Source organism: Pseudophryne corroboree, chromosome 3 (assembly GCF_028390025.1).
Source record: "Pseudophryne corroboree isolate aPseCor3 chromosome 3, aPseCor3.hap2, whole genome shotgun sequence".
NCBI classification, from domain to species: domain Eukaryota; kingdom Metazoa; phylum Chordata; class Amphibia; order Anura; family Myobatrachidae; genus Pseudophryne; species Pseudophryne corroboree.
Genome location: NC_086446.1, coordinates 539,649,758 through 539,677,056, shown reverse-complemented (window position 1 = coordinate 539,677,056; position 27,299 = coordinate 539,649,758). Strand labels below are relative to the sequence as shown.

At 48.0% G+C, this 27,299-nt stretch overlaps 1 protein-coding gene across 2 annotated transcripts in view; it reads right to left on the bottom strand.

Annotated features, from left to right (window-relative positions):
• TTYH2 (tweety family member 2) overlaps positions 1 to 24,195 on the bottom strand; it is a 315,012-nt gene extending 290,817 nt beyond the window's left edge. The window contains exon 1 of one of the 2 annotated variants that reach the window (XM_063961177.1): positions 23,839 to 24,195. In XM_063961177.1, the coding sequence (XP_063817247.1) occupies positions 23,839 to 23,967 (129 nt within the window). In that variant the 5' untranslated portion in view covers positions 23,968 to 24,195. The remainder of the gene's footprint in view (positions 1 to 23,838) is intronic. The other variant, XM_063961178.1, reaches the window with a different exon arrangement.
• Positions 24,196 to 27,299: the final 3,104 nt, after the last annotated feature.

The window sequence follows — 27,299 nt, the reverse complement described above, 5'->3', positions numbered from 1 at the left end:
CCCCCATCCTCGGAGGCTTGCATCCGTGGTCACCAGGACCCAGTCCTGTATGCCGAATCTGCGGCCCTCGAGGAGGTGAGCACTTTGCAGCCACCACAGAAGAGACACCCTGGCCCTGGGGGACAGGGTGATCATCCGATGCATCTGAAGATGCGATCCGGACCACTTGTCCAGCAGATCCCACTGAAAGGTCCTCGCATGGAACCTGCCGAAGGGAATGGCTTCGTATGACGCCACCATCTTTCCCAGGACTCGCGTACAGTGATGTACCGACACCTGTTTTGGTTTTAGGAGGTCTCTGACCAGAGTCACAAGCTCCTGAGCCTTCTCCTCCGGGAGAAACACCTTCTTCTGGTCTGTGTCCAGAATCATGCCCAGGAAGGGCAGACGCGTCGTAGGAATCAGCTGCGACTTTGGAATATTCAGAATCCAGCCGTGCTGACTCAACACTTCCTGAGAGTGTGCTACGCTGATCAGCAACTGCTCCCTGGACCTCGCCTTTATGAGGAAATCGTCCAAGTATGGGATAATTGTAACCCCTTGCTTCCGAAGGAGCACCATCATTTCCGCCATCACCTTGGTAAATATTCTTGGTGCCGTGGACAGGCCAAACGGCAACGTCTGGAATTGGTAATGACAGTCCTGTACCACAAACCTGAGGTACTCCTGATGAGGCGGATAAATGGGGACATGCAAGTAAGCATCCTTGATGTCCAAAGACACCATAAAATCCCCCTCTTCCAGGCTTGCAATGACCGCTCTGAGCGATTCCATTTTGAACTTTAATTTCTTCAGATAAATGTTCAGGCATTTTAAATTCAATATGGGTCTGACCGAACCGTCCGGTTTCGGTACCACAAACATAGTGGAATAGTAGCCCCTTCCCTGTTGAAGGAGGGGAACCTCCACCACCACCTACTGGAGAAAAAGTTTGTGAATTGCCGCCAACACTACCTCCCTTTCCATGGGGGAAGCTAGCAAGGCCGATTTTAGGTAACGGTGAGGGGGCGTCACCTCAAATTCCAGCTTGTATCCCTGAGACACAATTTGTATAGCCCAAGGATCCACCCGTGAGCGAACCCACTGGTGGCTGAAATGTCGGAGACGCGCCCCCACGGTTTAGTGGAAGCCGGGGAGGACTTTTGTTCCTGGGAACTAACTGCATGGTGCAGCTTTTTTCCTTTACCCCTGCCTCTGGCAAGAAAGGATGCACCTCTGACTTTCTTGCTCTTCTGAGAACGAAAGGACTGCAATTGGTAATACGGTGCTTTCTTAGGCTGTGGGGGGACATAAGGCAAGAAATTTGACTACCCAGCTGTAGCTGTGGAAACTAGGTCTGAGAGACCGTCCCCAAACAATTCCTCACCCTTATAGGGTAAAAACTCCATGTGTTTTTTAGAGTCGGCATCCCCTGTCCATTGCCGAGTCCATAAGACCCTTCTGGCAGAAATGGACATTGCGTTTACTCTAGAGCCCAGCAGGCAAATGTCCCTCTGGGCATCCCGCATATATAGGACCGCGTCCTTGATATGTGCCAGGGTCAGTAGAACAGTGTCCCTGTCCAGGGTATCTATCTCCTCAGACAGAGTATCCGTCCATGCTGCTACCGCACTACACATCCAGGCCGAAGCAATTGCTGGCCTCAGCAGTGTACCAGAATGTGTATAAACAGACTTCAGGATAGCTTCCTGCTTTCTATCCGCAGGATCCTTTAGGGCGGCCGTATCCTGAGACGGCAGGGCCACCTTCTTAGACAAGCGTGTCAACGCCTTGTCTACCCTAGGGGAGGATTCCCAGCGTAACCTGTTCGTTGGCGGGAAAGGATACGCCATAAGTAATCTCTTGGAAATTATTACCTTCCTATCAGGGGAATCCCACGCTTTTTCACATAATTCATTCAATTCATGTGATGGGGGAAAAGCCACTTCTTGCTTTTTCTCCCCATACATATAAATCCTCTTGTCAGGGACAGGATTTTCCTCAGAAATGTGTAACACATCCTTCATTGCTATAATCATGTAGCGGATGGCTTTAGTCATTTTAGGCTGCAACTTTGCATCATCGTCACTGGAGTCAGATTCCGTGTCGACATCTGTGTCAACTACCTGGGATAGTGGGCGCTTTTGAGACCCTGACGGCCTCTGCGCTGTAGGATCAGGCATGGGTTGAGACCCTGACTATCCCAAGGCTACAGCTTTATCCAATCTGTTATGCAAGGAGCTTACATTATCATTTAACACCTTCCACATATCCATCCAATCAGGTGTCGGCACCGCCGGCGGCGACACCACATTTATCTGCACTTGTTCTGCCTCCACGTATCCTTCCTCATCAAACATGTCGACACAGGCGTACAGACACACCGCACACACACAGGGAACGCTCTGACTGAGGACAGGACCCCACAAAGGCTTTTGGGGAGACAGAGAGAGAGTATGCCAGCACACACCCCAGCGCTATATAACCCAGGGATTACACTGTACCTTAGTGTTTACCCAGTAGCTGCTGTTTTATATACCTCTGCGCCTAAATTTATGTGCCCCCCCTCTCTTTTTTACCCTCTATTGCACCTGTATACTGCAGGGGAGAGCCCGGGGAGCATCTTTCCAGCGGAGCTGTGAAGAGGAAATGGCGCTGGTGTGCTGAGGAAGAAGGCCCCGCCCCCTCAGCGGCGGGCTTCTGTCCCGCTTCTTATGTGTAAAAATGGCGGGGGCTCGTACATATATACAGTGCCTGACTGTATATATGCATATTTTTGCCATCAGGTATCTTAATTGCTGCCCAGGGCGCCCCCCCCTCCCCCCCTGCGCCCTACAGTGACCGGAGTGTGCAGGTGTGCTGTGGGAGCAATGGCGTACAGCTGCAGTGCTGTGTGCTACCTTAAGTGAAGACAGGAGTCTTCCGCCGCCGATTTCGATGTCTTCATGCTTCTGCTGCTTCTGGCTCTGCGAGGGGGACGGCGGCGCGGCTCCGGGAACGGACGATCAAGGTTAGGTACCTGTGTTCGATCCCTCTGGAGCTAATGGTGTCCAGTAGCCTAAGAAGCGCAACCTAGCCGCATTTAGTAGGTTTGCTTCTCTCCCCTCAGTCCCACGTAGCAGAGAGTCTGTTGCCAGCAGAAGCTCTCTGAAAATAAAAAACCTAACTAAAATACTTTCTTTCTTAGTAAGCTCAGGAGAGCCTACTAAAAGCACCCAGCTCTGGCCAGGCACAGATTCTAACTGAGGTCTGGAGGAGGGGCATAGAGGGAGGAGCCAGTGCACACCAGATAGTACTAAATCTTTCTTTAGAGTGCCCAGTCTCCTGCGGAGCCCGTCTATTCCCCATGGTCCTTACGGAGTCCCCAGCATCCACTAGGACGTTAGAGAAATGGGCATTACACAGAAAAAAAAAAACATAAGAACGGCTACTGAAATCGTACACAGGCTGTATAAAAAACATGATCAGCAAATAATTGAGCTGAGCATGCATTGTGGAGGAAAGAAAGGACAGAGGCAACATGATAGCATTCAAATATATAAAATAAGAATTTACTTACCGATAATTCTATTTCTCGTAGTCCGTAGTGGATGCTGGGGACTCCGTAAGGACCATGGGGAATAGCGGCTCCGCAGGAGACTGGGCACATCTAAAGAAAGCTTTAGGACTATCTGGTGTGCACTGGCTCCTCCCCCTATGACCCTCCTCCAAGCCTCAGTTAGGATACTGTGCCCGGACGAGCGTACACAATAAGGAAGGATTTTGAATCCCGGGTAAGACTCATACCAGCCACACCAATCACACCGTATAACCTGTGATCTGAACCCAGTTAACAGCATGATAACAGAGGAGCCTCTAGAAAAGATGGCTCACTACAGCAATAACCCGTTTTTTTGGTAACAATAACTATGTACCAGTATTGCAGACAATCCGCACTTGGGATGGGCGCCCAGCATCCACTACGGACTACGAGAAATAGAATTATCGGTAAGTAAATTCTTATTTTCTCTAACGTCCTAAGTGGATGCTGGGGACTCCGTAAGGACCATGGGGATTATACCAAAGCTCCCAAACGGGCGGGAGAGTGCGGATGACTCTGCAGCACCAAATGAGAGAACTCCAGGTCTTCCTCAGCCAGGATATCAATTTTGTAGAATTTTACAAACGTATTTGCTCCTGACCAAGTAGCTGCTCGGCAAAGTTGTAAAGCCGAGACCCCTCGGGCAGCCGCCCAAGATGAGCCCACCTTCCTTGTGGAGTGGGCATTTACAGATTTTTGGCTGTGGCAGGCCTGCCACAGAATGTGCAAGCTGAATTGTACTACAAATCCAACGAGCAATAGTCTGCTTAGAAGCAGGAGCACCCAGCTTGTTGGGTGCATACAGGATAAACAGCGAGTCAGATTTCCTGACTCCAGCCGTCCTGGAAACATATATTTTCAGGGCCCTGACAACGTCTAGCAACTTGGAGTCCTCCAAGTCCCTAGTAGCCGCAGGCACCACAAATAGGTTAGTTAAGGTGAAACGCTGAAACCACCTTAGGGAGAAACTGAGGACGAGTCCTCAATTCCGCCCTGTCCGAATGGAAAATCAGATAAGGGCTTTTTCAGGATAAAGCCGCCAATTCGGACACGCGCCTGGCCCAGGCCAGGGCCAACAGCATGACCACTTTCCATGTGAGATATTTTAACTCCACAGATTTAAGTGGTTCAAACCAATGTGACTTTTGGAACCCAAAACTACATTGAGATCCCAAAGTGCCACTGGAGGCACAAAAGGAGGCTGTATATGCAGTACCCCTTTTACAAACGTCTGAACTTCAGGGACTAAAGCTAGTTCTTTTTGGAAGAAAATTGACAGGGCCGAAATTTGAACCTTAATGGACCCCAATTTCAGGCCCATAGACACTCCTGTTTGCAGGAAATGTAGGAATCGACCCAGTTGAATTTCCTCCGTCGGGCCTTACTGGCCTCCCACCACGCAACATATTTTCGCCAATTGCGGTGATAATGTTTTTGCGGTTACATCCTTCCTGGCTTTGATCAGGATAGGGATGACTTCATCCGGAATGCCTTTTTTCCTTCAGGATCCGGCGTTCAACCGCCATGCCGTCAAACGCAGCCGCGGTAAGTCTTGGAACAGACAGGGTCCTTGCTGGAGCAGGTCCCTTCTTAGAGGTAGAGGCCACGGATCCTCCGTGAGCATCTCTTGAAGTTCCGGTTACCAAGTCCTTCTTGGCCAATCCGGAGCCACGAATATAGTGCTTACTCCTCTCCATCTTATCAATCTCAGTACCTTGGGTATTAGAGGCAGAGGAGGGAACACATACCCTGACTGGTACACCCACGGTGTTACCAGAGCGTCTACAGCTATTGCCTGAGGGTCCCTGGACCTGGCGCAATACCTGTCGAGTTTTTCCCAACGGTTTATAATCATGTGGAAGACTTCTGGGTGAAGTCCCCACTCTCCCGGGTGGAGGTCGTGCTGAGGAAGTCTGCTTCCCAGTTGTCCACTCCCGGAATGAATACTGCTGACAGTGCTATCACATGATTTTCCGCCCAGCGAAGAATCCTTGCAGCTTCTGCCATTGCCCTCCTGCTTCTTGTGCCACCCTGTCTGTTTACGTGGGTGACTGCCGTGATGTTTTCCGACTGGATCAACACCGGCTGACCTTGAAGCAGAGGTCTTGCTAAGCTTAGAGCATTGTAAATGTCCCTTAGCTTCAGGATATTTATGTGAAGTGATGTCTCCAGGCTTGACCATAAGCCCTGGATATTCCTTCCCTGTGTGACTGCTCCCCAGCCTCGCAGGCTGGCATCCGTGGTCACCAGGACCCAGTCCTGAATGCCGAATCTGCGGCCCTCTAGAAGATGAGCACTCTGCAACCACCACAGGAGGGACACCCTTGTCCTTGGTGACAGGGTTATCCGCTGATGCATCTGAAGATGCGACCCGGACCCTTCGTCCAGCAGGTCCCACTGGAAAGTTCTTGCGTGGAATCTGCCGAATGGGATTGCTTCGTAGGAAGCCACCATTTTACCCAGAACCCTTGTGCCTTGATGCACTGAGACTTGGCTCGGTTTTAGGAGGTTCCTGACTAGCTCGGATAACTCCCTGGCTTTCTCCTCCGGGAGAAACACCTTTTTCTGGACTGTGTCCAGGATCATCCCTAGGAACAGAAGACAAGTCGTCGGAACCAGCTGCGATTTTGGAATATTGAGAATCCAATCGTGCTGCCGCAACACTACCTGAGATAGTGCTACACCAACCTCCAACTGTTCCCTGGATCTTACCCTTATCAGGGAATTGTCCAAGTAAGGAATAACTAAAATTCCCTTCCTTCGAAGGAATATCATCATTTCGGCCATTACCTTGGTAAAGACCTGGGGTGCCGTGGACCATCCATACGGCAGCGTCTGAACTGATAGTGACAGTTCTGTACCATAAACCTGAGGTACCCTTGGTGAGAAGGGTAAATTTTGACATGAAGGTAAGCATCCTTGATGTCCCGAGACATCATGTAGTCCCCTTCTTCCAGGTTCGCAATCACTGCTCTGAGTGACTCAATCTTGAATTTGAACCTCTGTATGTAAGTGTTCAAAGATTTTAGATTTAGAATCGGTCTCACCGAGCCGTCCGGCTTCGGTACCACAACAGTGTGGAATAATACCCCGTTCCCTGTTGCAGGAGGGGTATCTTGATTATCACCTGCTGGGAATACAGCTTGTGAATGGCTTCCAAAACGGTCTCCCTGTCAGAAGGAGACATCGGTAAAGCCGACTTTAGGAAACGGCGAGGGGGAGACGTCTCGAATTCTAATTTGTACCCCTGAGATATCACCTGAAGGATCCAGGGGTCTACTTGCGAGTGAGCCCACTGCGCGCTGAAATTCATTGAGACGGGCCCCCCCACCGTGCCTGATTCTGCTTGTAAAGCCCCAGCGTATACTGAGGGCTTGGCAGAGGCGGGAGAGGGTTTCTGTTCCTGGGAACTGGCTGATTTCTGCAGCCTTTTTCCTCTCCCTCTGTCACGGGGCAGAAATGAGGAACCTTTTGCCCGCTTGTCCACGAAAAGACTGCGCCTGATAATACGGCGTCTTCTCATGTTGAGAGGCGACCTGGGGTACAAACGTGGATTTCCCAGCTGTTGCCGTGGCCACCAGGTCTGAAAGACCGACCCCAAATAACTCCTCCCCTTAATAAGGCAATACTTCCAAATGCCGTTTGGAATACGCATCACCTGACCACTGACGTGTCCATAACCCTCTACTGGTAGAAATGGACAACGCACTTAGACTTGATGCCAGTCGGCAAATATTCCGCTGTGCATCACGCATATATAGAAATGCATCTTTTAAATGCTCTATAGGCAAAAATATACTGTCCCTATCTAGGGTATCAATATTTTCAGTCAGGGAATCCGACCACGCCAACCCAGCACTGCACATCCAGGCTGAGGCGATTGCTGGTCGCAGTATAACACCAGTATGTGTGTAAATACATTTTAGGATACCCTCCTGCTTTCTATCAGCAGGATCCTTAAGGGTGGCCATCTCAGGAGAGGGTAGAGCCCTTACAAGCGTGTGAGCGCTTTATCCACCCTAGGGGGTGTTTCCCAACGCACCCTAACCTCTGGCGGGAAAGGATATAATGCCAATAACATTTTAGAAATTATCAGTTATCGGGGGAAACCCACGCATCATCACACACCTCATTTAATTTCTCAGATTCAGGAAAACTACAGGTAGTTTTTCCTCACCGAACATAATACCCCTTTTTGGTGGTACTCGTATTATCAGAAATGTGTAAAACATTTTTCATTGCCTCAATCATGTAACGTGTGGCCCTACTGGAAGTCACATTTGTCTCTTCACCGTCGACACTGGAGTCAGTATCCGTGTCGACGTCTATATCTGCCATCTGAGGTAACGGGCGCTTTAGAGCCCCTGACGGCCTATGAGACGTCTGGACAGGCACAAGCTGAGTAGCCGGCTGTCTCATGTCAACCACTGTCTTTTATACAGAGCTGACACTGTCACGTAATTTCTTCCAACAGTTCATCCACTCAGGTGTCGACCCCCTAGGGGGTGACATCACTATTACAGGCAATCTGCTCCGTCTCCACATCATTTTTCTCCTCATACATGTCGACACAAAAGTACCGACATACAGCACACACACAGGGAATGCTCTGATCGAGGACAGGACCCCACTAGCCCTTTGGGGAGACAGAGGGAGAGTTTGCCAGCACACACCAGAGCGCTATATATATACAGGGATAACCTTATATAAGTGTTTTTCCCCTTAGGCGCAGTATTAACTATACAGCAGCTATAATTAGTGCCCCCCTCTCTTTTTTAACCCTTTCTGTAGTGTAGTGACTGCAGGGGAGAGCCAGGGAGCTTCCCTCCAACGGAGCTGTGAGGGAAAATGGCGCCAGTGTGCTGAGGAGATAAGGCCGCCGATAAAGGGGCGGAGCCTATCTCCCGTTTTTCTATGTATTCTGGCAGGGGTTAAATGCATCCATATAGCCCAGGAGCTATATGTGATGCATTTTTTTTGCCATCCAAGGTGTTTTTATTGCATCTCAGGGCGCCCCCCCCCCCCCAGCGCCCTGCACCCTCAGTGACCGGAGTGTGAAGTGTGCTGAGAGCAATGGCGCACAGCTGCAGTGCTGTGCGCTACCTTGTTGAAGACAGGACGTCTGCTGCCGCCGATTTTCCGGACCTCTTCTGCCTTCTGGCTCTGTAAGGGGGCCGGCGGCGCGGCTCTGGGACCCATCCAAGCTGGGCCTGTGATCGTCCCTCTGGAGCTAATGTCCAGTAGCCTAAGAAGCCCAATCCACTCTGCACGCAGGTGAGTTCGCTTCTTCTCCCCTTAGTCCCTCGATGCAGTGAGCCTGTTGCCAGCAGGTCTCACTGAAAATAAAAAACCTAAACTAAAACTTTCACTAAGAAGCTCAGGAGAGCCCCTAGTGTGCACCCTTCTCGTTCGGGCACAAAGATCTAACTGAGGCTTGGAGGAGGGTCATAGGGGGAGGAGCCAGTGCACACCAGATAGTCCTAAAGCTTTCTTTAGATGTGCCCAGTCTCCTGCGGAGCCGCTATTCCCCATGGTCCTTACGGAGTCCCCAGCATCCACTTAGGACGTTAGAGAAAAAGTATTACGGAAGTTCAGGAAGTCCGTATTTGGAAATACAAGATCATTTCTAGAATAAGGAGTCAATGGAGGGTGACTGTATGAAAGCTAACAGAAGCAAAGGGTAATAACACCATAAAGGTTGTTGTAGAGAATAAAACAGCAGCAAATTCATATAAACAGTATGTAACAAAATGTCACTCTCTTCACTTGTATACAAAAGGTTGTCACTATTAGAAGAGAAATACTGGGGGGTTTTCTATTGTAAAATGAGTCAAAATATCTAGTTTAAATATTGTTTATTCTATACAGTGTATCAGGAAAATTAATTTGCTCTTCAGGCAAATGCAAATTACGCATAAAACGGTTTAAATTATACAAACTTCCACAAAGCCCATTACCCACTGCCCTGAATCGCCTTTATCTCATCGACATGAGAACTGATAAATATTAATTTCATTGTACAAGGTCTCTCTCGCTCTGCTCATTAGAGTCCATTATCAGAGCTGAGCTGGCCGTTTGCACATTAGACAGCCATTACCTGTGTGTTATGTTAACTGTTCCTGCAATGCTATTAACAATGTGGATTTAAAGCCTCATGTTCCAGTTGTTTTAACACATGAAGAGCTGAATGGGACACTTTCAATCTGTTTCACTACTTTGGGGTAGATTTACTAAAGCTTCTAAAACAGACAAGTGGTGGTGTTGCCCATAGCAGCCAATCAGATTGTGTCTTATTTTCTAGTATGCTACAGAGAAATGATAGGTAAAGTATGATTGGCTGCCATGGGTAACACCTGCACTTGCCTGTTTTAAAAGCTTTTGTAATACCCCTTTTCCACTGTAGCACGGGTCGCAGCCATGTCGCCTGACACGGCTGCGACCCGTGCTACAGCGCCCTTTCACACAGCGCTCACCAACCCAGCATATTGCCGGGTTGGTGACGCTGCTAGTGACGCGGCAGGGGCAACGCTGGGAGATCACATGATCTCCCAGCGCCGCCCTCCCATACACTGTGAACAGGAGCCTTGTCGCCTCGACGCGGCTCTCGTTCACACTACACAGCTTACCGGATTGAACACGTGTTCAACCTGGCAAGCTACCGGGTAGGATTCCCGGATCACTTGATCCGGGAATTTGCAGGGGGACCCTTTTCCACTAGGGAAAAACACGGGTAAATGCGCGCCCCTGCGCATTTACCCGTGTTTTAAAAGCTAGTGGAAAAGGGGTATTAATCTACCCCTTTGTATTATTTTAGCTCCCATGTGCACATTACTTTTAGTTATCTAACATTGATGCTTTCTGCATTTAAGACACAGGGCCATATTTATCAAAGGGTCAATTTAGCTGAACTGTACCTGTACCTAGAACTTTACCATGCCTGTTTGACAACAACAGCATGGTACAAGTAGTGGCGATACCAGAATTATTTCTTTTTGTCCACCAAGTGGAACTAAAAACACAAGTCTGGGGTTACACTTCCAAAGCGCATGAGTGACCAGCTAACCAGATCACACAAGCACGTGTTCCCCACAGACCAGCACTGAGAATTTTCAGGGAAATGTCATATAACATGGGAATGTCACAAGTATATCTGTATTTACTTAATCACTTTTCAAATATATTGTTCCTCTACTCTGACATGCTTGGAGATACAGCCCAGGCTTGTAATCAGTATATGTCGACGCAGGGGATCCCGGCGTTCATAATACAGACGACAGGATCCCGCTAAAGAGCAGGCCTACAGAGATGAGTAAGGGGTGTTCTCCACTCTCCCCATCCCCCTAAACCACCCTTCCTGCAGCCTAACCCTAACCTCCCCCCTTAGTGCCTAACCCTAAACCCCTCCTGCAGAGGTGCCTAACCCCCGTCCCTGCTGCCTAAACCTAACCCTCCCTCCCCCGCAGCCTAACCCTAACCACTCCTGGGGGGTGCCTAACCCTAACCCCCGCCCCCCCTCCCCAAACCTAAGATTGCAGGGATACTTACGGTCGGGATTCCGACATCTGGGTCATGATCCTTTTGGTGTTCCGATGTTGGGATTCTGGCGTCGGTATTTCGACTGCCGGGATCTCGACAGCCAGCAACTTGACCCCATCCCCCAAGCACATGTAGAGAGCTGCCCAGATCTTGGAAAAGGTAATTGTTTATAGAAAGGTTATAAAGATTTGTTAGGCGACTCTTGTTACTTACATATGCAGCCGTGCTCATCTTTGCTGCGATGCGGCACACCATTCCGCTTCAAAGTAATATGAGCATGGCTACATCTGTACACGTCAATATTCACATGACATATTAATCTACTCCCCAAATTCTTTGAAGATCTGTAAAACATCACAGAAGCTGATCATATAGCAAATACCCCTCCAGCCATGACAAAGTTCCATTTAGAAAGAAGGAACAAATGAGGTAATATAACTTTTGAAGACTACCATACACTATATGCACACTCCCTGTCTATTTGTTGGTAATGAGGTACTGTATTATTTGAATCCAATATTCTAATTTTCTTCGGTACCCCTGCAGAGATATGCAGTTTAACTTTTTGTCACTTCATACAGTTGCTCTGCACAACCAGTGACACAGCAGGAGGGCTGTGTGACAGCACATAGGCATACCATGCAAGGTATCCGTTCAGATGGTTGACAATGTTAAGGTCAACACTCATTAGATTGACCACTATTGGCCGAAATGGACAAATTGTCGACACATGAAAAGGTCGACATGGCTTTTTTTGTTAAAAAAAAAAGATTTTTAACTTTTTCATACTTTACCATCCACGTGGACTACGATTGGGAATAGTAACCTGTGCCGAGAGCAGCGGTAGCGTAGCGAGGCACCTTACCCACAGCATGGTGAGCGAAGCGAGCCATGCAAGGGGAGGCGGTACACTAATTTGGGTTCCTGGTCATGTTACGGAAAAAATGACACCAAAAACAGTTCAAAAATCCATGTCATCCTTTTCATCTGTCGACCTTTCACATGTTGACCATTTTCATGTGTCGACCATTTGTCCATGTCGGCCAATAGTGGTCGACCTAATGACTGTCGACCATTCATACCGGAACCACCATGCAGAACTCTGATATTGTGTTCAACTCTTGGGAATTGCTTCATCTTTTTGCGTCTCCCCGCAAACAGATTTCTGTAAGTCATTTAGAATGTAAGCTCTCATGATCAGGGCCCTCTTCCTTTAACCCTTGGGCTCTGCCGTCCTGCAGCTTATTATAACTTGAATGCAAAAAATGAATAATCAACTGCGCTCCTTGCTTAAAGTCTGGCTGCAGAAATTAAACGTGACTCGCACCAATCACTAAGACACAATATAAACACAAAAAACAATTCCTGCGCACTGATCAAGGGTATAAGACACTCTATTAGATGTCAGTAAATGAAAAAAACCATCTATGTTTAGCGTTCAGAATGGGTATGAAAGAACAGTCTCAGTGGATCAATTTCAGAGACGGTTAAAATTCAAAAAAATATATGTATATACTACAGTCAATCCTTTTGCAGATCTCCTTTAAATATAGAAGATCAGGCCAATAGTTTGAAGCAATGTCCCAATAAAATTAATTTTAACAGTCAAATGTAGATTCTCTTATCTGGCCTCGTCCTGGGTCCTCCAACCAAACAGTAAACGTGATAAAACTTGAATTCAGTCAACCCAACCGTTTTTCAATTCTTTGTCTCTGTCCTCAAGCAGTGGTACATGAAAGACAAATATTGGGGAATCATAATGCAGACTTATAAAAGTTTATTTAAACACGTTTACAATTAAAAGACTTAGCATGCGTACCCTAAGTGACCTTCGGTGGAAGGCACAATAATAGGCATATAGGGGTAATACAGAAGCTTCCCCTATTAAGCTTTTACCTTCACCGAGTTCTGGGCCGCAGGAAACACCAACGCGTTTCAACCAGTATGGTCTTTATCAAGGTGTCGATAACTCGGTGAAGGTAAAAGCTTAATAGGGGAAACTTCTGTATTACCCCTATATGCCTATTATTGTGCCTTCCACCGAAGGTCACTTAGGGTACGCATGCTAAGTCTTTTAATTGTAAACGTGTTTAAATAAACTTTTATAAGTCTGCACTATGATTCCCCAATATTTGTCTTTCATGTACCACTGCTTGAGGACAGAGACAAAGAATTGAAAAACGGTTGGGTTGACTGAATTCAAGTTTTATCACGTTTACTGTTTGGTTGGAGGACCCAGGACGAGGCCAGATAAGAGAATCTACATTTGACTGTTAAAATTAATTTTATTGGGACATTGCTTCAAACTATTGGCCTGATCTTCTATATTTAAAGGAGATCTGCAAAAGGATTGACTGTAGTATATACATATATTTTTTTGAATTTTAACCGTCTCTGAAATTGATCCACTGAGACTGTTCTTTCATACCCATTCTGAACGCTAAACATATATGGGTTTTTTCATTTACTGACATCTAATAGAGTGTCTTATACCCTTGATCAGTGCGCAGGAATTGTTTTTTGTGTTTAGCTTATTATAACTGCTGATGCAGTAATGTGTATAAACCATGTCATGCAATGTACTGTACTGTAAGTAACTTTTTACTTGGTTTGTTCATTCTGTTTGTTTTTGTACTGTGTAAGGCAGTGCAGACCTCTTGTGGCGCCATATAAATAAAGGAAAATTAAAATGTAATTGAGATTGTTTCATTTTTTTCTGTTTTAGTTACTAAGAATCATTTGACTAAGGCTGGGTACACACTAGGCGATATTTTAAATGATATTGCTTGTTTTTACCCTGTAGAGAGATTTCGTTTGTAATATCACCCAGAGAGTACCCACTATATTGTTAATGAGGCATGCTCCCGCAGGTCGTTAACTATATTGTTGTCATCTGTTCATGCAGGTCAATTTTGGCTACGTTGTCCAAAACGGCATGTTAGGTCCAGCAGCGGGGTGACATCACTGAACGATATCGTTCAGTGTGTACGCACGAAAACAGCCGCATGCGAGGGTAGGGAAAAATAAGATTTTACTTACCGATAAATCTATTTCTCGTAGTCCGTAGTGGATGCTGGGACTCCGTCAGGACCATGGGGATTAGCGGCTCCGCAGGAGACAGGGCACAAAAATAAAAGCTTTAGGACTAGGTGGTGTGCACTGGCTCCTCCCCCTATGACCCTCCTCCAAGCCTCAGTTAGGATACTGTGCCCGGACGAGCGTACACAATAAGGAAGGATTTTGAATCCCGGGTAAGACTCATACCAGCCACACCAATCACACCGTACAACCTGTGATCTGAACCCAGTTAACAGTATGACAAACGTAGGAGCCTCTGAACAGACTGCTCACAACAATAACAACCCGATTTTTTTGTAACAATAACTATGTACAAGTATTGCAGACAATCCGCACTTGGGATGGGCGCCCAGCATCCACTACGGACTACGAGAAATAGATTTATCGGTAAGTAAAATCTTATTTTCTCTGACGTCCTAGTGGATTCTGGGACTCCGTCAGGACCATGGGGATTATACCAAAGCTCCCAAACGGGCGGGAGAGTGCGGATGACTCTGCAGCACCGAATGAGAGAACTCCAGGTCCTCTTTAGCCAGGGTATCAAATTTGTAGAATTTTACAAACGTGTTCTCCCCCGACCACGTAGCTGCTCGGCAGAGTTGTAATGCCGAGACCCCTCGGGCAGCCGCCCAAGATGAGCCCACCTTCCTTGTGGAATGGGCCTTGATAGATTTAGGCTGTGGCAGGCCTGCCACAGAATGTGCAAGTTGAATTGTGCTACAAATCCAACGAGCAATCGTCTGCTTAGAAGCACCCAGCTTGTTGGGTGCATACAGTATAAACAGCGAGTCAGATTTTCTGACTCCAGCCGTCCTTGAAATATATATTTTCAATGCCCTGACAACGTCCAGCAACTTGGAATCCTCCAAATCGCTAGTAGCCGCAGGCACCACAATAGGCTGGTTCAGGTGAAACGCTGAAACCACCTTAGGCAGAAACTGAGGACGCGTCCGCAGTTCTGCCCTGTCCGAATGGAAAATCAGATATGGGCTTTTATACGATAAAGCCGCCAATTCTGACACTCTCCTGGCTGAAGCCAGGGCCAGTAGCATGGTTACTTTCCATGTAAGATATTTCAAATCCACCGATTTGAGTGGCTCAAACCAATGGGATTTGAGAAAATCCAAAACTACATTAAGATCCCACGGAGCCACTGGGGGCACAACCGGGGGCTGTATATGTAGTACTCCTTTTACAAAAGTCTGGACTTCAGGAACTGAAGCCAATTCTTTCTGGAAGAAAATCGACAGGGCCGAAATTTGAACTTTAATGGACCCTAATTTGAGGCCCATAGACAATCCTGTTTGCAGGAAATGTAGGAATCGACCCAGTTGAAATTCCTCCGTCGGGGCCTTCCTGGCCTCACACCACGCAACATATTTTCTCCAAATGCGGTGATAATGTTGTGCAGTCACCTCCTTCCTGGCTTTTACCAGGGTAGGGATGACCTTCCGGAATGCCTTTTTCCCTTAGAATTCGGCGTTCAACCGCCATGCCGTCAAACGCAGCCGCGGTAAGTCTTGGAATAGACACGGTCCCTGCTGAAGCAGGTCCCGTCTTAGAGGTAGAGGCCACGGATCTTCCGTGAGCATCTCCTGAAGTTCCGGGTACCAAGTTCTTCTTGGCCAATCCGGAGCCACGAGTATCGTTCTTACTCCCCTTTGCCGTATAATTCTCAGTACTTTTGGTATGAGAGGCAGAGGAGGAAACACATACACTGACTGGAACACCCACGGTGTTACCAGAGCGTCCACAGCTATTGCCTGAGGGTCTCTTGACCTGGCGCAATACCTGTCCAGTTTTTTGTTGAGGCGGGACGCCATCATATCCACCTTTGGTTTTTCCCAACGGTTCACAATCATGTGGAAGACTTCTGGATGAAGTCCCCACTCTCCCGGGTGTAGATCGTGTCTGCTGAGGAAGTCCGCTTCCCAGTTGTCCACTCCCGGAATGAACACTGCTGACAGTGCTATCACATGATCTTCCGCCCAGCGAAGAATCCTTGCAGCTTCTGCCATTGCCCTCCTGCTTCTTGTGCCGCCCTGTCTGTTTACGTGGGCGACTGCCGTGATGTTGTCCGACTGGATCAACACCGGCTGACCCTGAAGCAGGGGTTTTGCCAGGCTTAGAGCATTGTAAATCGCTCTTAGCTCCAGTATATTTATGTGAAGAGACATCTCCAGGCTTGACCACACTCCCTGGAAGTTTCTTCCCTGTGTGACCGCTCCCCAGCCTCTCAGACTGGCATCCGTGGTCACCAGGACCCAGTCCTGTATGCCGAATCTGCGGCCCTCTAACAGATGAGCACTCTGCAACCACCACAGAAGAGACACCCTTGTCCGTGGAGACAAAGTTATCCGCTGATGCATCTGCAGATGCGATCCGGACCATTTGTCCAGCAGATCCCACTGAAAAGTTTGTGCGTGGAATCTGCCGAATGGAATCGCTTCGTAAGAAGCCACCATTTTTCCCAGGACTCTTGTGCATTGATGCACAGACACTTTTCCTGGTTTTAGGAGGTTCCTGACAAGTTCGGATAACTCCCTGGCTTTCTCCTCCGGAAGAAACACCTTTTTCTGAACCGTGTCCAGAATCATTCCCAGGAACAGCAGACGTGTCGTCGGGGTCAATTGAGATTTTGGAAAATTCAGAATCCACCCGTGCTGTTGCAGCACTACTTGGGTTAGTGCTACTACGTCCTCCAGCTGTTCTCTGGACCTTGCCCTTATCAGGAGATCGTCCAAGTAAGGGATAATTAATACGCCTTTTCTTCGCAGAAGAAACATCATTTCGGCCATTACCTTGGTAAAGACCCGAGGTGCCGTGGACAATCCAAACGGCAGCGTCTGAAACTGATAATGACAGTTTTGTACCACGAACCTGAGGTACCCTTGATGTGAAGGGCAAATTGGGACATGCAGGTAAGCATCCTTGATGTCCAGGGACACCATAAAGTCCCCTTCTTCCAGATTCGCTATCACTGCTCTGAGTGACTCCATCTTGAACTTGAATTTTTGTATGTACAGGTTCAAAGATTTCAGATTTAGAATAGGTCTTACCGAGCCGTCCGGCTTCGGTACCACAAATAGTGTGGAATAATACCCCTTTCCCTGTTGTAGGAGGGGTACCTTGACTATCACCTGCTGAGAATACAGCTTGTGAATGGCTTCCAATACTGTCGCCCTGTCTGAGGGAGACGTTGGCAGAGCAGACTTTAGGAACCGGCGAGGGGGAGACTTCTCGAATTCCAACCTGTAACCCTGAGATACTACCTGCAGGATCCAGGGGTCCACCTGTGAGTGAGCCCACTGTGCGCTGAAATTCTTGAGTCGACCCCCCACCGCCCCTGAGTCCGCTTGTAAAGCCCCAACGTCATGCTGAGGGCTTTGCAGAAGCCGGGGAGGGCTTCTGCTCCTGGGAGGGAGCTGCTTGGTGCACTCTCTTACCCTTTCCTTTGCCTCGGGGCAGATATGACTGTCCTTTTGCCCGCTTGTTCTTATAGGAACGAAAGGACTGCGGCTGAAAAGACGGTGTCTTTTTCTGTTGGGAGGGGACCTGAGGTAAAAAGGTGGATTTCCCGGCTGATGCCGTGGCCACCAAATCCGATAGACCGACCCCAAATAATTCCTCCCCTTTATACGGCAATACTTCCATATGCCGTTTGGAATCCGCATCACCTGACCACTGTCGCGTCCATAAACTTCTTCTGGCAGATATGGACATCGCACTTACTCTCGATGCCAGAGTGCAAATATCCCTCTGAGCATCTCGCATATAAAGAAAAGCATCCTTTAATTGCTCTATAGTCAATAAAATACTGTCCCTATCCAGGGTATCAATATTTTCAGTCAGGGAATCCGACCAAACCACCCTAGCACTGCACATCCATGCTGAGGCGATGGCTGGTCGCAGTATAACACCAGTATGAGTGTATATACTTTTCAGGGTAGTTTCCAGCCTCCTATCAGCTGGATCCTTGAGGGCGGCCGTTTCAGGAGACGGTAACGCCACTTGTTTTGATAAGCGTGTGAGTGCCTTATCCACCCTAGGGGGTGTTTCCCAGCGCGCCCTAACCTCTGGCGGGAAAGGATATAATGCCAATAACTTCTTTGAAATTAGCAGTTTTCTATCGGGGTTAACCCACGCTTCATCACACACTTCATTCAATTCCTCTGATTCAGGAAAAACTACAGGTAGTTTTTTCAGACCCCACATAATACCCCTTTTTGTGGTACTTGCAGTATCAGAGATATGCAAAGCCTCCTTCATTGCCGTGATCATATAACGTGTGGCCCTACTGGAAAATACGTTTGTTTCTTCACCGTCGACACTAGATTCGGTGTCCGTGTCTGGGTCTGTGTCGACCGACTGAGGTAAAGGGCGTTTTACAGCCCCTGACGGTGTCTGAGACGCCTGGACAGGTACTAACTGGTTTGCCGGCCGTCTCATGTCGTCAACTGATTTTTGTAACGTGCTGACATTATCACGTAATTCCATAAACAAAGCCATCCATTCCGGTGTCGACTCCCTAGGGGGTGACATCACCATTACCGGCAATTGCTCCGCCTCCACACCAACATCGTCCTCATACATGTCGACACACACGTACCGACACACAGCAGACACACAGGGAATGCTCTTATCGAAGACAGGACCCCACTAGCCCTTTGGGGAGACAGAGGGAGAGTTTGCCAGCACACACCCAAGCGCTATAAATATATAGGAACAACCCTACAGAAGTGTTGTTTCCTTTATAGCAGCTTAATATATCAATATCGCCAAAAAAGTGCCCCCCCTCTCTGTTTTTTTACCCTGTTTCTGTAGTGCAGTGCAGGGGAGAGTCCTGGGAGCCTTCCTCGCAGCGGAGCTGTGCAGGAAAATGGCGCTGTGTGCTGAGGAGATAGGCCCCGCTCCCCATTTCGGCGGGCTCTTCTCCCGGTGTTTGTGAGACCTGGCAGGGGTTAAATACATCCATATAGCCCCAGGGGCTATATGTGATGTATTTTTAGCCAGAACAAGGTATTATCATTGCTTCCCAGGGCGCCCTCCCCCAGCGCCCTGCACCCTCAGTGACCGCTGGTGTGAAGTGTGCTGACAACAATGGCGCACAGCTGCAGTGCTGTGCGCTACCTCATGAAGACTGAAAAGTCTTCTGCCGCCGGTTTCTGGACCTCTTCACTTTTCGGCATCTGCAAGGGGGTCGGCGGCGCGGCTCCGGGACCGGACTCCATGGCTGGGCCTGTGTTCGATCCCTCTGGAGCTAATGGTGTCCAGTAGCCTAAGAAGCCAATCCATCCTGCACGCAGGCGAGTTCACTTCTTCTCCCCTAAGTCCCTCGTTGCAGTGAGCCTGTTGCCAGCAGGACTCACTGAAAATAAAAAACCTAATAACTTTTTCTAAGCAGCTCTTTAGGAGAGCCACCTAGATTGCACCCTGCTCGGACGGGCACAAAAACCTAACTGAGGCTTGGAGGAGGGTCATAGGGGGAGGAGCCAGTGCACACCACCTAGTCCTAAAGCTTTTATTTTTGTGCCCTGTCTCCTGCGGAGCCGCTAATCCCCATGGTCCTGACGGAGTCCCAGCATCCACTAGGACGTCAGAGAAACACTAAACGATATCGCCTAGACCAGGCCTGGCCAACCTGTGGCTCTCCAGATGTTGTGAAACTACACATCCCAGCATGCCCTGCCACAGTTTTAGCATTCTTTAATAGCAAAACTGTGGCAAAGCATGATGGGACTTGTAGTTTTACAACAGCTGGAGAGCCACAGGTTGGCCAGGCCTGGCCTAGACTATCTTTGCAGGTCATGCTCATTTATTATTTTAGCATATACTCTTAGCATCGTGAACATAGAGCATTTCTCATGTTAACTTCATTTAATAAGATTGGTCTCTGTGATTCTTACTGGATCCATTTTCCTCCTAGATTTTTGCTAATCCATGCTACATATCTGTACTACAGGTTATTATTTGGGCAATGATAACTGGGACTAATTGTAATTGTAGGAAGGACATAAGGTTGTTCAGGAGCTACTCGCCCTAAATAGGAAACCTTAAGTGGCAGGCAACTTAATAGTGAGTGGGAGAGATACTGGAAGTGTAATCATTCCTGTAGACAGACCAGGTGGTTGTTTCTTGATTAACTCTGTGTCAGACACATATCACGCAAGCTTGTGTGAGTGCTGATCTCGACAAAATTACAGACAGTGGTTAGAGAATGGAGTATCTTGGAACCAGCTCCATGATAAGAATCATTACAGACAATGGTTAGAGATTGGAGTATCTTGGAACCAGCTCCATGATAAGAATCATTACAGCTCTGGGCCAGCATCACTTAGGCAGCAGAGTATCAGTGAAATTTTACTGAAATTACCTCATCACCACATAATAATAAATGAACCATAATGCCTCAAAAGTGAAGTGTCACTGCTTTAAGGGATCAGTCACATCTTTAAATTATATTAGGGGAGAATGTTTTTCTTCTGCCAATCTCCTGTCTACAGTGACGGGAGATCGCTGGGCAATGTTTAAATGTATACAATATCGCCCAGTGTGTATGCTGCCAGCGATGCTGGTGCGCTCTACATGCATCTCAATCTGACTGACTATATCGTGAGATGCTGCCCGGGAGGGGAAGGGAAACACTATGTGATATCACTCATGGAGCACTTCGCATAGTGTGTACCCACCATTACACTCATAATCTATGTAGTAATCATGTATGGGCTATCCCATCTCCATCATGATCAGTGGGAGCCAGTGTGCTAGGCTCTCATTGCCGTGATGTAGATAGGACAGGTTCATGGCCGGAGGAGAGGGGAGAACCTTGTAGGCACAAGGTAAGTATTGCAGCAGTCCCGGGGCGGGGCTTTGGTGACTCCGCATATGCACAGCCCAAATTACAAGTTTTACATAACAAAGACTTCAATACTTTCTTATCTGGTCGTACAGTTGGATACATACATCCCTGAAGATTGGTCCCTGGGATTACCTATTTATTTTTGTAAATGATATGTATCACATGTGCTTGTACTTCATCTGCAACACTCCCCCTTTCTGTCTGAGTGCCCCCCTCCAAACTGCAGATAGAATTGCCTTTGTTTACTAATCAGTCAATTGCTTTGGGGGCTGGAGCATGGGAGAGGCCACAGCAATGTGTAAATTACCTTATTGTCACCTACAGTCGCAGCCAAAACAAAACACACAGTAATTTCACACTAACTTTTTCGGAAAACACAACACAACACAGACAATCAGCTGCCGATCTGCAAAGCTAGTTTTTGGCTCAGTTAGGACAGTACTATTACCGGTTAGCACACATCTCTCCCCCCCATTCCCCCCCCCCCTCCGGTTAAGCACTCAGCGCGATGTGAGCCGAGTGGAAGAGGGGGGGGGGCGCTCACTTCACAACATCACACAGCAGTGGAATGAGCAACCTGCCTGTCTAGATTGTGCAAATTCTATAGCCAACATGTGTCCAGGATTTCCAGCATAGCACCGGTCTTTGTCACAAGAACAATAAGCTGGAACAATTTCTTTTTAAACTCCTGCATGCAGAATAGCAGAAATGTTGGTGTTCTACCTTTATCTAAGAGATGTTTACTTCAACAATTAGTAAAGATTATGTACTATTAAAGGGCGGTTCAACCCCATACTACAGTCAGGTGGAGATCGCGCCACAGCTACCACTACCGTAAATGGGAGATCCACAGATAACCCCAAAAAAATTGGTAAAGACTTCATTAGGGGATATTTAAGACTAGCAAGCCTCTCCATAGCTAAAAAAAAACAAAACACAAATAAAATCTCATGGGATGAAGTCTCCAACATTCATTTCAGGTGATCACACCAGTCATTTAAAGTAGTTGTCTACCATCAGGAGACGAATTTGTTTTGCATGTACATGTCCACCTACAGCCTTCACTAAATATATTGCTATATATATGCTCTTAAGGTGGGTACATACTAGGCGATTTGCTCGGTGAGTGACATTGCCTAGTGTTTCCCATCATCGGCATACACACTGGGCGATGTAGTAAACTATATCGCTCAGGAGGGGGAAAATGAGGGCTATAGTTCACTATATCGCTAAGTGTGTACACCTTAAGATATGATACAGCTTAGTGATGACTTAAACACAGTACTGAAAAACACAGAAAAACAAAAGAGCATATTTAGTAAGTCACATGATAATCTACTAGACTAACATTATCCAAAAGTGAGAAGCACCCATCTGACTGCTATATACTACTTTAATGAACAATTTTAAATCAAACCACACTTCTAATAGTAAATTTTTCCCATGGATATAGTCCTGCAAAAAAAGCACTTTTATTTAAAAACAGTAAAAAAAAATAAAAAATGTATTTTCCCTAACGATGGAAAATGCATACTGTATTCAAGACATGTGAAAGGGTAACTTACATATTTCCAGCACAGGGTACAATATCAGAGCACAGTAGTATACCAGCTTCTATAGAAATATGAGATGCTAAAAAAAAACAGTGTCCTACATTGCTAGCAAATCCTCAGTGATGGATGTGAAAAGCCTGGGGGCAGCACAATGACTGACAGGGATTGTCTCAGGCAACAAACCAGGATACAACAGCCGCTGTGCCCAGAGAGCAAAATCTGGTTCCCAATACATGCCTCCTATACATCCACACAAGGCTGTATGCTACAATGCAGCCTTTTACTTGCACACATCTATAACAACACTGAGAAATGTTACAGTTCAGCAGACACTTTGTGGGTGTTAATCATTGAGCTGACATTTAGGTGTAAATCAGCACCTTTAGTGCAGTTATTGGCATAAAAATACTATTATAGCATTTTGTCATGGAAGGTGATGAAAACAGTAGTTATGCTTTAAATTAGCAGTAACTACTTAAAATCTGGAACAGATGAAAATCCTGGTCTGACTCTGGAAGCAATCAAGCACATAATGCAGGAGTGACAGTCATGCTTCTCTACTGTCATCATATTTTCTGATTGATGTGGGTCTCCAAAACATTACTGGTGCACATATTTCCATACCCAAAACACATTAAAAATAATAACCTTTCCTAAAAAGTAAAGCAAGGCTTGCGGTTGGCCGTAGGAGTCCATGTGGGTTTGTGTTCCTTGGACTGTACTGTATAAGAAATAATAAGTCACCTGTGACTCATTAGCTAGGCATAGGAAGTGTGACAGAGCCACAGATAAGGGGGTTGTGTGGAAACTAGTATAGGGCAGAGAAGATGCTATACTGCTAGATGTAAGAATATAACACACATGTCTGCAAGTGATGGGAGACAAAGAAACAGATTGCACACTTAGGACAAGAAAGTGCAAAGAAGAAGAAGCGGGGAGGGCGTGGGCAATGAATGGGACTGCAGCAGTGATTCGGGATTTGAGGGTTGCATAAAGAAACTTTAATATCAACAACAGAATGGATAGAGATCTGGCAGAGCTGCATGAGACAACACACTTGTATAGAACGTTCTCATGAATCAGTAGGACAAAGTCCACTCAGTCACACATGCATGCAAGATACATACATACATACATACACATACATACACACACACACACACACACACATACCCTGGGGTACTAACTGTCCCGTACCGGCCATTCACACGTCCTAAACATCCTGCCCTCACCACACTCAGTCCCCCACTGACCTGCTTGTAACCCGAGTCCGTGGGGTTAAAGTCGCTGCTCGTCTGTGTCAGGGACAAATCCAGGTGCGGGATGTTATGGAGCCAATAAACCCACCAAGGAGTGATGTATTCCACGCGTGCCGCCGCCATCCCCCTCTCAGCACCCGGGCTCTGGACCAAGCAGCATTCCCCGGACTAGCAGCAGCAGGAGTCAGGGACTAGTGATTGTGAATGATGTGTGTGAGCGAGGCACAGCGGCGTGGGCGCGCAGCGCATGCATACGGCCAGCGGTGTCGGGGGCGCGCACTGGTAACTGTGCACGATCTCTATGAATGGGACCGTCGCTCACATGGGCGCTGTGATTGTGAATGGCGTGCTGGCTGCTGCTCATTATTTTCCTTATGGAGTGAGATAGCGGCCTGGAAGGGACTGCAAGCCTCAGCGCACTAGTCTACTACCAGTTACATGCTTGTATGTTTTATTCATGAAGTTCAGTACATTGTATTTATTTTATTGCTGCTGCTGCTGCTTCTTCATGCCGTCAAGTATAGACAATTAAAAATGTTATGGTAAACTTTCTATGGTTGCAGAAAACAATAACATCGTTTTAAAATAAATTTATAGTTTTAAATCAATAATTTTTTTATGGGCGGATTCTGTGTTATGGTGTAGGGTTACATATTACTATATTCTAGAAAAGGGGTATGGTTAAAAGCCAGATCCATACCAGGGCCAAAACTAGTGTTTTTGGTACCCAGGGCAAGGCAGTGCTTTGGCCCCTGCCATTTGGTATCAGCAGTGCTTAAAGTGGTCCTAGAGAGGTGGTTGAACTCACCCCTCTCCCCACAGCGCCCATGAAATAAAGGTATTGCGTGCGCCGTAGGCGCGCGCAGCAAAAAGGGGGATGTGGTCTCAAAAAGAAAGGGGCGTGGCCACACAATAGTAATAATGCCCACAGTAGTAGTACCCAAGTGGAAATTTTGAAGTGGGGGTATGGAAAAGCGAAGGGTGCAATTATGTGCGCGCCGAAGGCGCGCGCACTCCTGACAAGGGGGCGTGGCCACGCAAAAGGGGGCGTGCCCTTCAGTGTAGTTTACCACACCATATACCCCTTATACACATTATGCACCACAATAGTAGGACCCCTTTCACATTATAGCTCACAGTATGAGCCGAAATTCACATTTATACCACACAGTATGAACCACATTCATATTACACCACACAGTATGAGCCAAATTCACATTACACCACACAGTATGAGCCAAATTCACATTACACCACACGGTATGAGACGAAATTCACATTACACCACACAGTATGAGCCGAAATTCACATTACACCACACAGTATGAGCCGAAATTCACATTATAGCACACAGTATGAGCCGAAATTCACATTATAGCACACAGTATGAGCCGAAATTCACATTATAGCACACAGAATGAGCCAAAATTCACATTATAGCACAGAGAATGAGCCGAAATTCACATTATAGAGTGACAGAGTGACAGGGAGAGTGACAGCAGGGACATGGAAAGTGACAGCAGGGATATGGAAAGTGACAGCAGGGGAATACAGTAGGGACTAGGGAGAGAGAAAGGCAGCAGGTTAGATTACCTGTTTAGCAGCGGCGGTGGTCTGCGGTGCTGTGGATGAGTAGGCTGTGGTAGGCGTGACGTGGAGGCTGTGGGCCTCGGAGATAGTGCGGAGGAGGAGGCTGTGGGTGCGCAGAGGTCCGAGGGCGGGGCGGCAGAAGAGGCTGAGGGCGGCTGCAGTGGATCTGGAACCAGGCTGGCTTTATTATCCCTGCCGCCGCATCGAGCTCCTGTGACCACGGCGCTAATATTTCAAAACTGCTGCGGACCGGCAGCCAATCAGCGACAGATTTGAACTAGTAGTGCCGCGGTCACAGAAGCTCGATGCAGCGGTAGGAATAATAAAGCCGGCCTGGTCCCAGATCCGCTGCAGCTGGGAGTCTGGAACCTGGGCTTCCAGTGCGGCGGCGATGGTAGGGGCGGAGCGACGGAGGGCGGACCGGGAACGCAGCTTCTTTGTCGGCCCATACAGTAATGCCCCCAGCAGTAGCATCCCTTATACAATGCCCACAATAGTAGTGCCCCTTATGCAATGCCCCCAACAGTAGTGCCCCTTATGAAGTGCCCCCTTTACAATGCCCTCATTAGCTGTGCACCCCATCAGTAATGCCCTTAATGGTAATGCCCCTGTGTAGTATTGCCCCTAGTCGTTTAGCCCCTGTAGTTTAGCCCCAGTAGTCATGCCCATACTGGGAATGCCCCTGCAGTTATGACCCCAGCAATTTACTCCCCCCCCTCTAGTTTAGCCTCTGAGTGGTAATGCCCCCAGTAGTTTTGCCCTCATGTAGTTTGCCCCATGTAGTTTAGCCCCCAGTGGTAATGCCCCCTGCAGTTGTGCCCCCAGTTGTTTAGCCCCTGTAGTTTAGCCCCCATGTAGTTTGCCAAAGTTAGTAATGTCCCCAGTAGTTTGCCCCCTTGTAGTTATACCCCCAGTAGTTTAGCTCCTGTAATTATGACCCCTTGTAGTTTAGCCCCCAGTAGTAATGCTGCCAGTAGTTTGCCCCTTTGTAGCTTGCCCCCTTGTAGTAATGCCCCCAGTAGTTTGCCCCTTGTAGTTTGCCCCAGCAGTAAAGCCCCCCAGTAGTTTGCCCCCAGTACTAGAGCCCCCCAGTAGTTTGCCCCTCTGTAGTTTGCCCCAGTAGTAAAGGCCCCCAGTAGTTTGCCCCCAGTACTAGAGCCCCCCAGTAGTTTGCCCCTCTGTAGTTTGCCCCAGTAGTTTGCCCCCAGTACTAGAGCCCCCCAGTAGTTTGCCCCTTGTAGTTTGCCCCAGCAGTAAAGCCCCCCAGTAGTTTGCCCCCAGTACTAGAGCCCCCCAGTAGTTTGCCCCTCTGTAGTTTGCCCCAGTAGTAAAGGCCCCCAGTAGTTTGCCCCCAGTACTAGAGCCCCCCAGTAGTTTGCCCCTCTGTAGTGTGCCCCAGTAGTAAAGGCCCCCAGTAGAAACGCCTGTGGTACACATATAGGAGAGAGGGAGGGAGAGGGAGAGAGGGAGGGGGGGAAGAACTATACTTACCTAGCCCCGCTCCCGCTGCAGTCCTCTCTCGCCGCCCGCTCCTCTGCACTATGAGAGAGACGTCATGACGTCTCTCCCATAGCGCGCACTGACAGAGCCGGAAGCCGGAGCTCAGTACTGAGCTCCTGCCTACGGCTGCCGCTGCGGAGAGGGAGACGGGCGCCCGCTGGTAACGCGATCTCAGCGGGCGCCCGGCATCTCCCTGCAGCGCCGCCCGGGACATCGGGTTAGGTGAGCCGGGGGAGGCGGAACTGCGTTCCGTCTCCTGGTGGAACTGACGGAACGCAGTTCCGGCCCGTTCCGGCTCACTTTAACCCCTGGGTATCAGGGATGCTAGCCTAGTGGCTAACACTAGGTCTCTGCACCCATCCAGT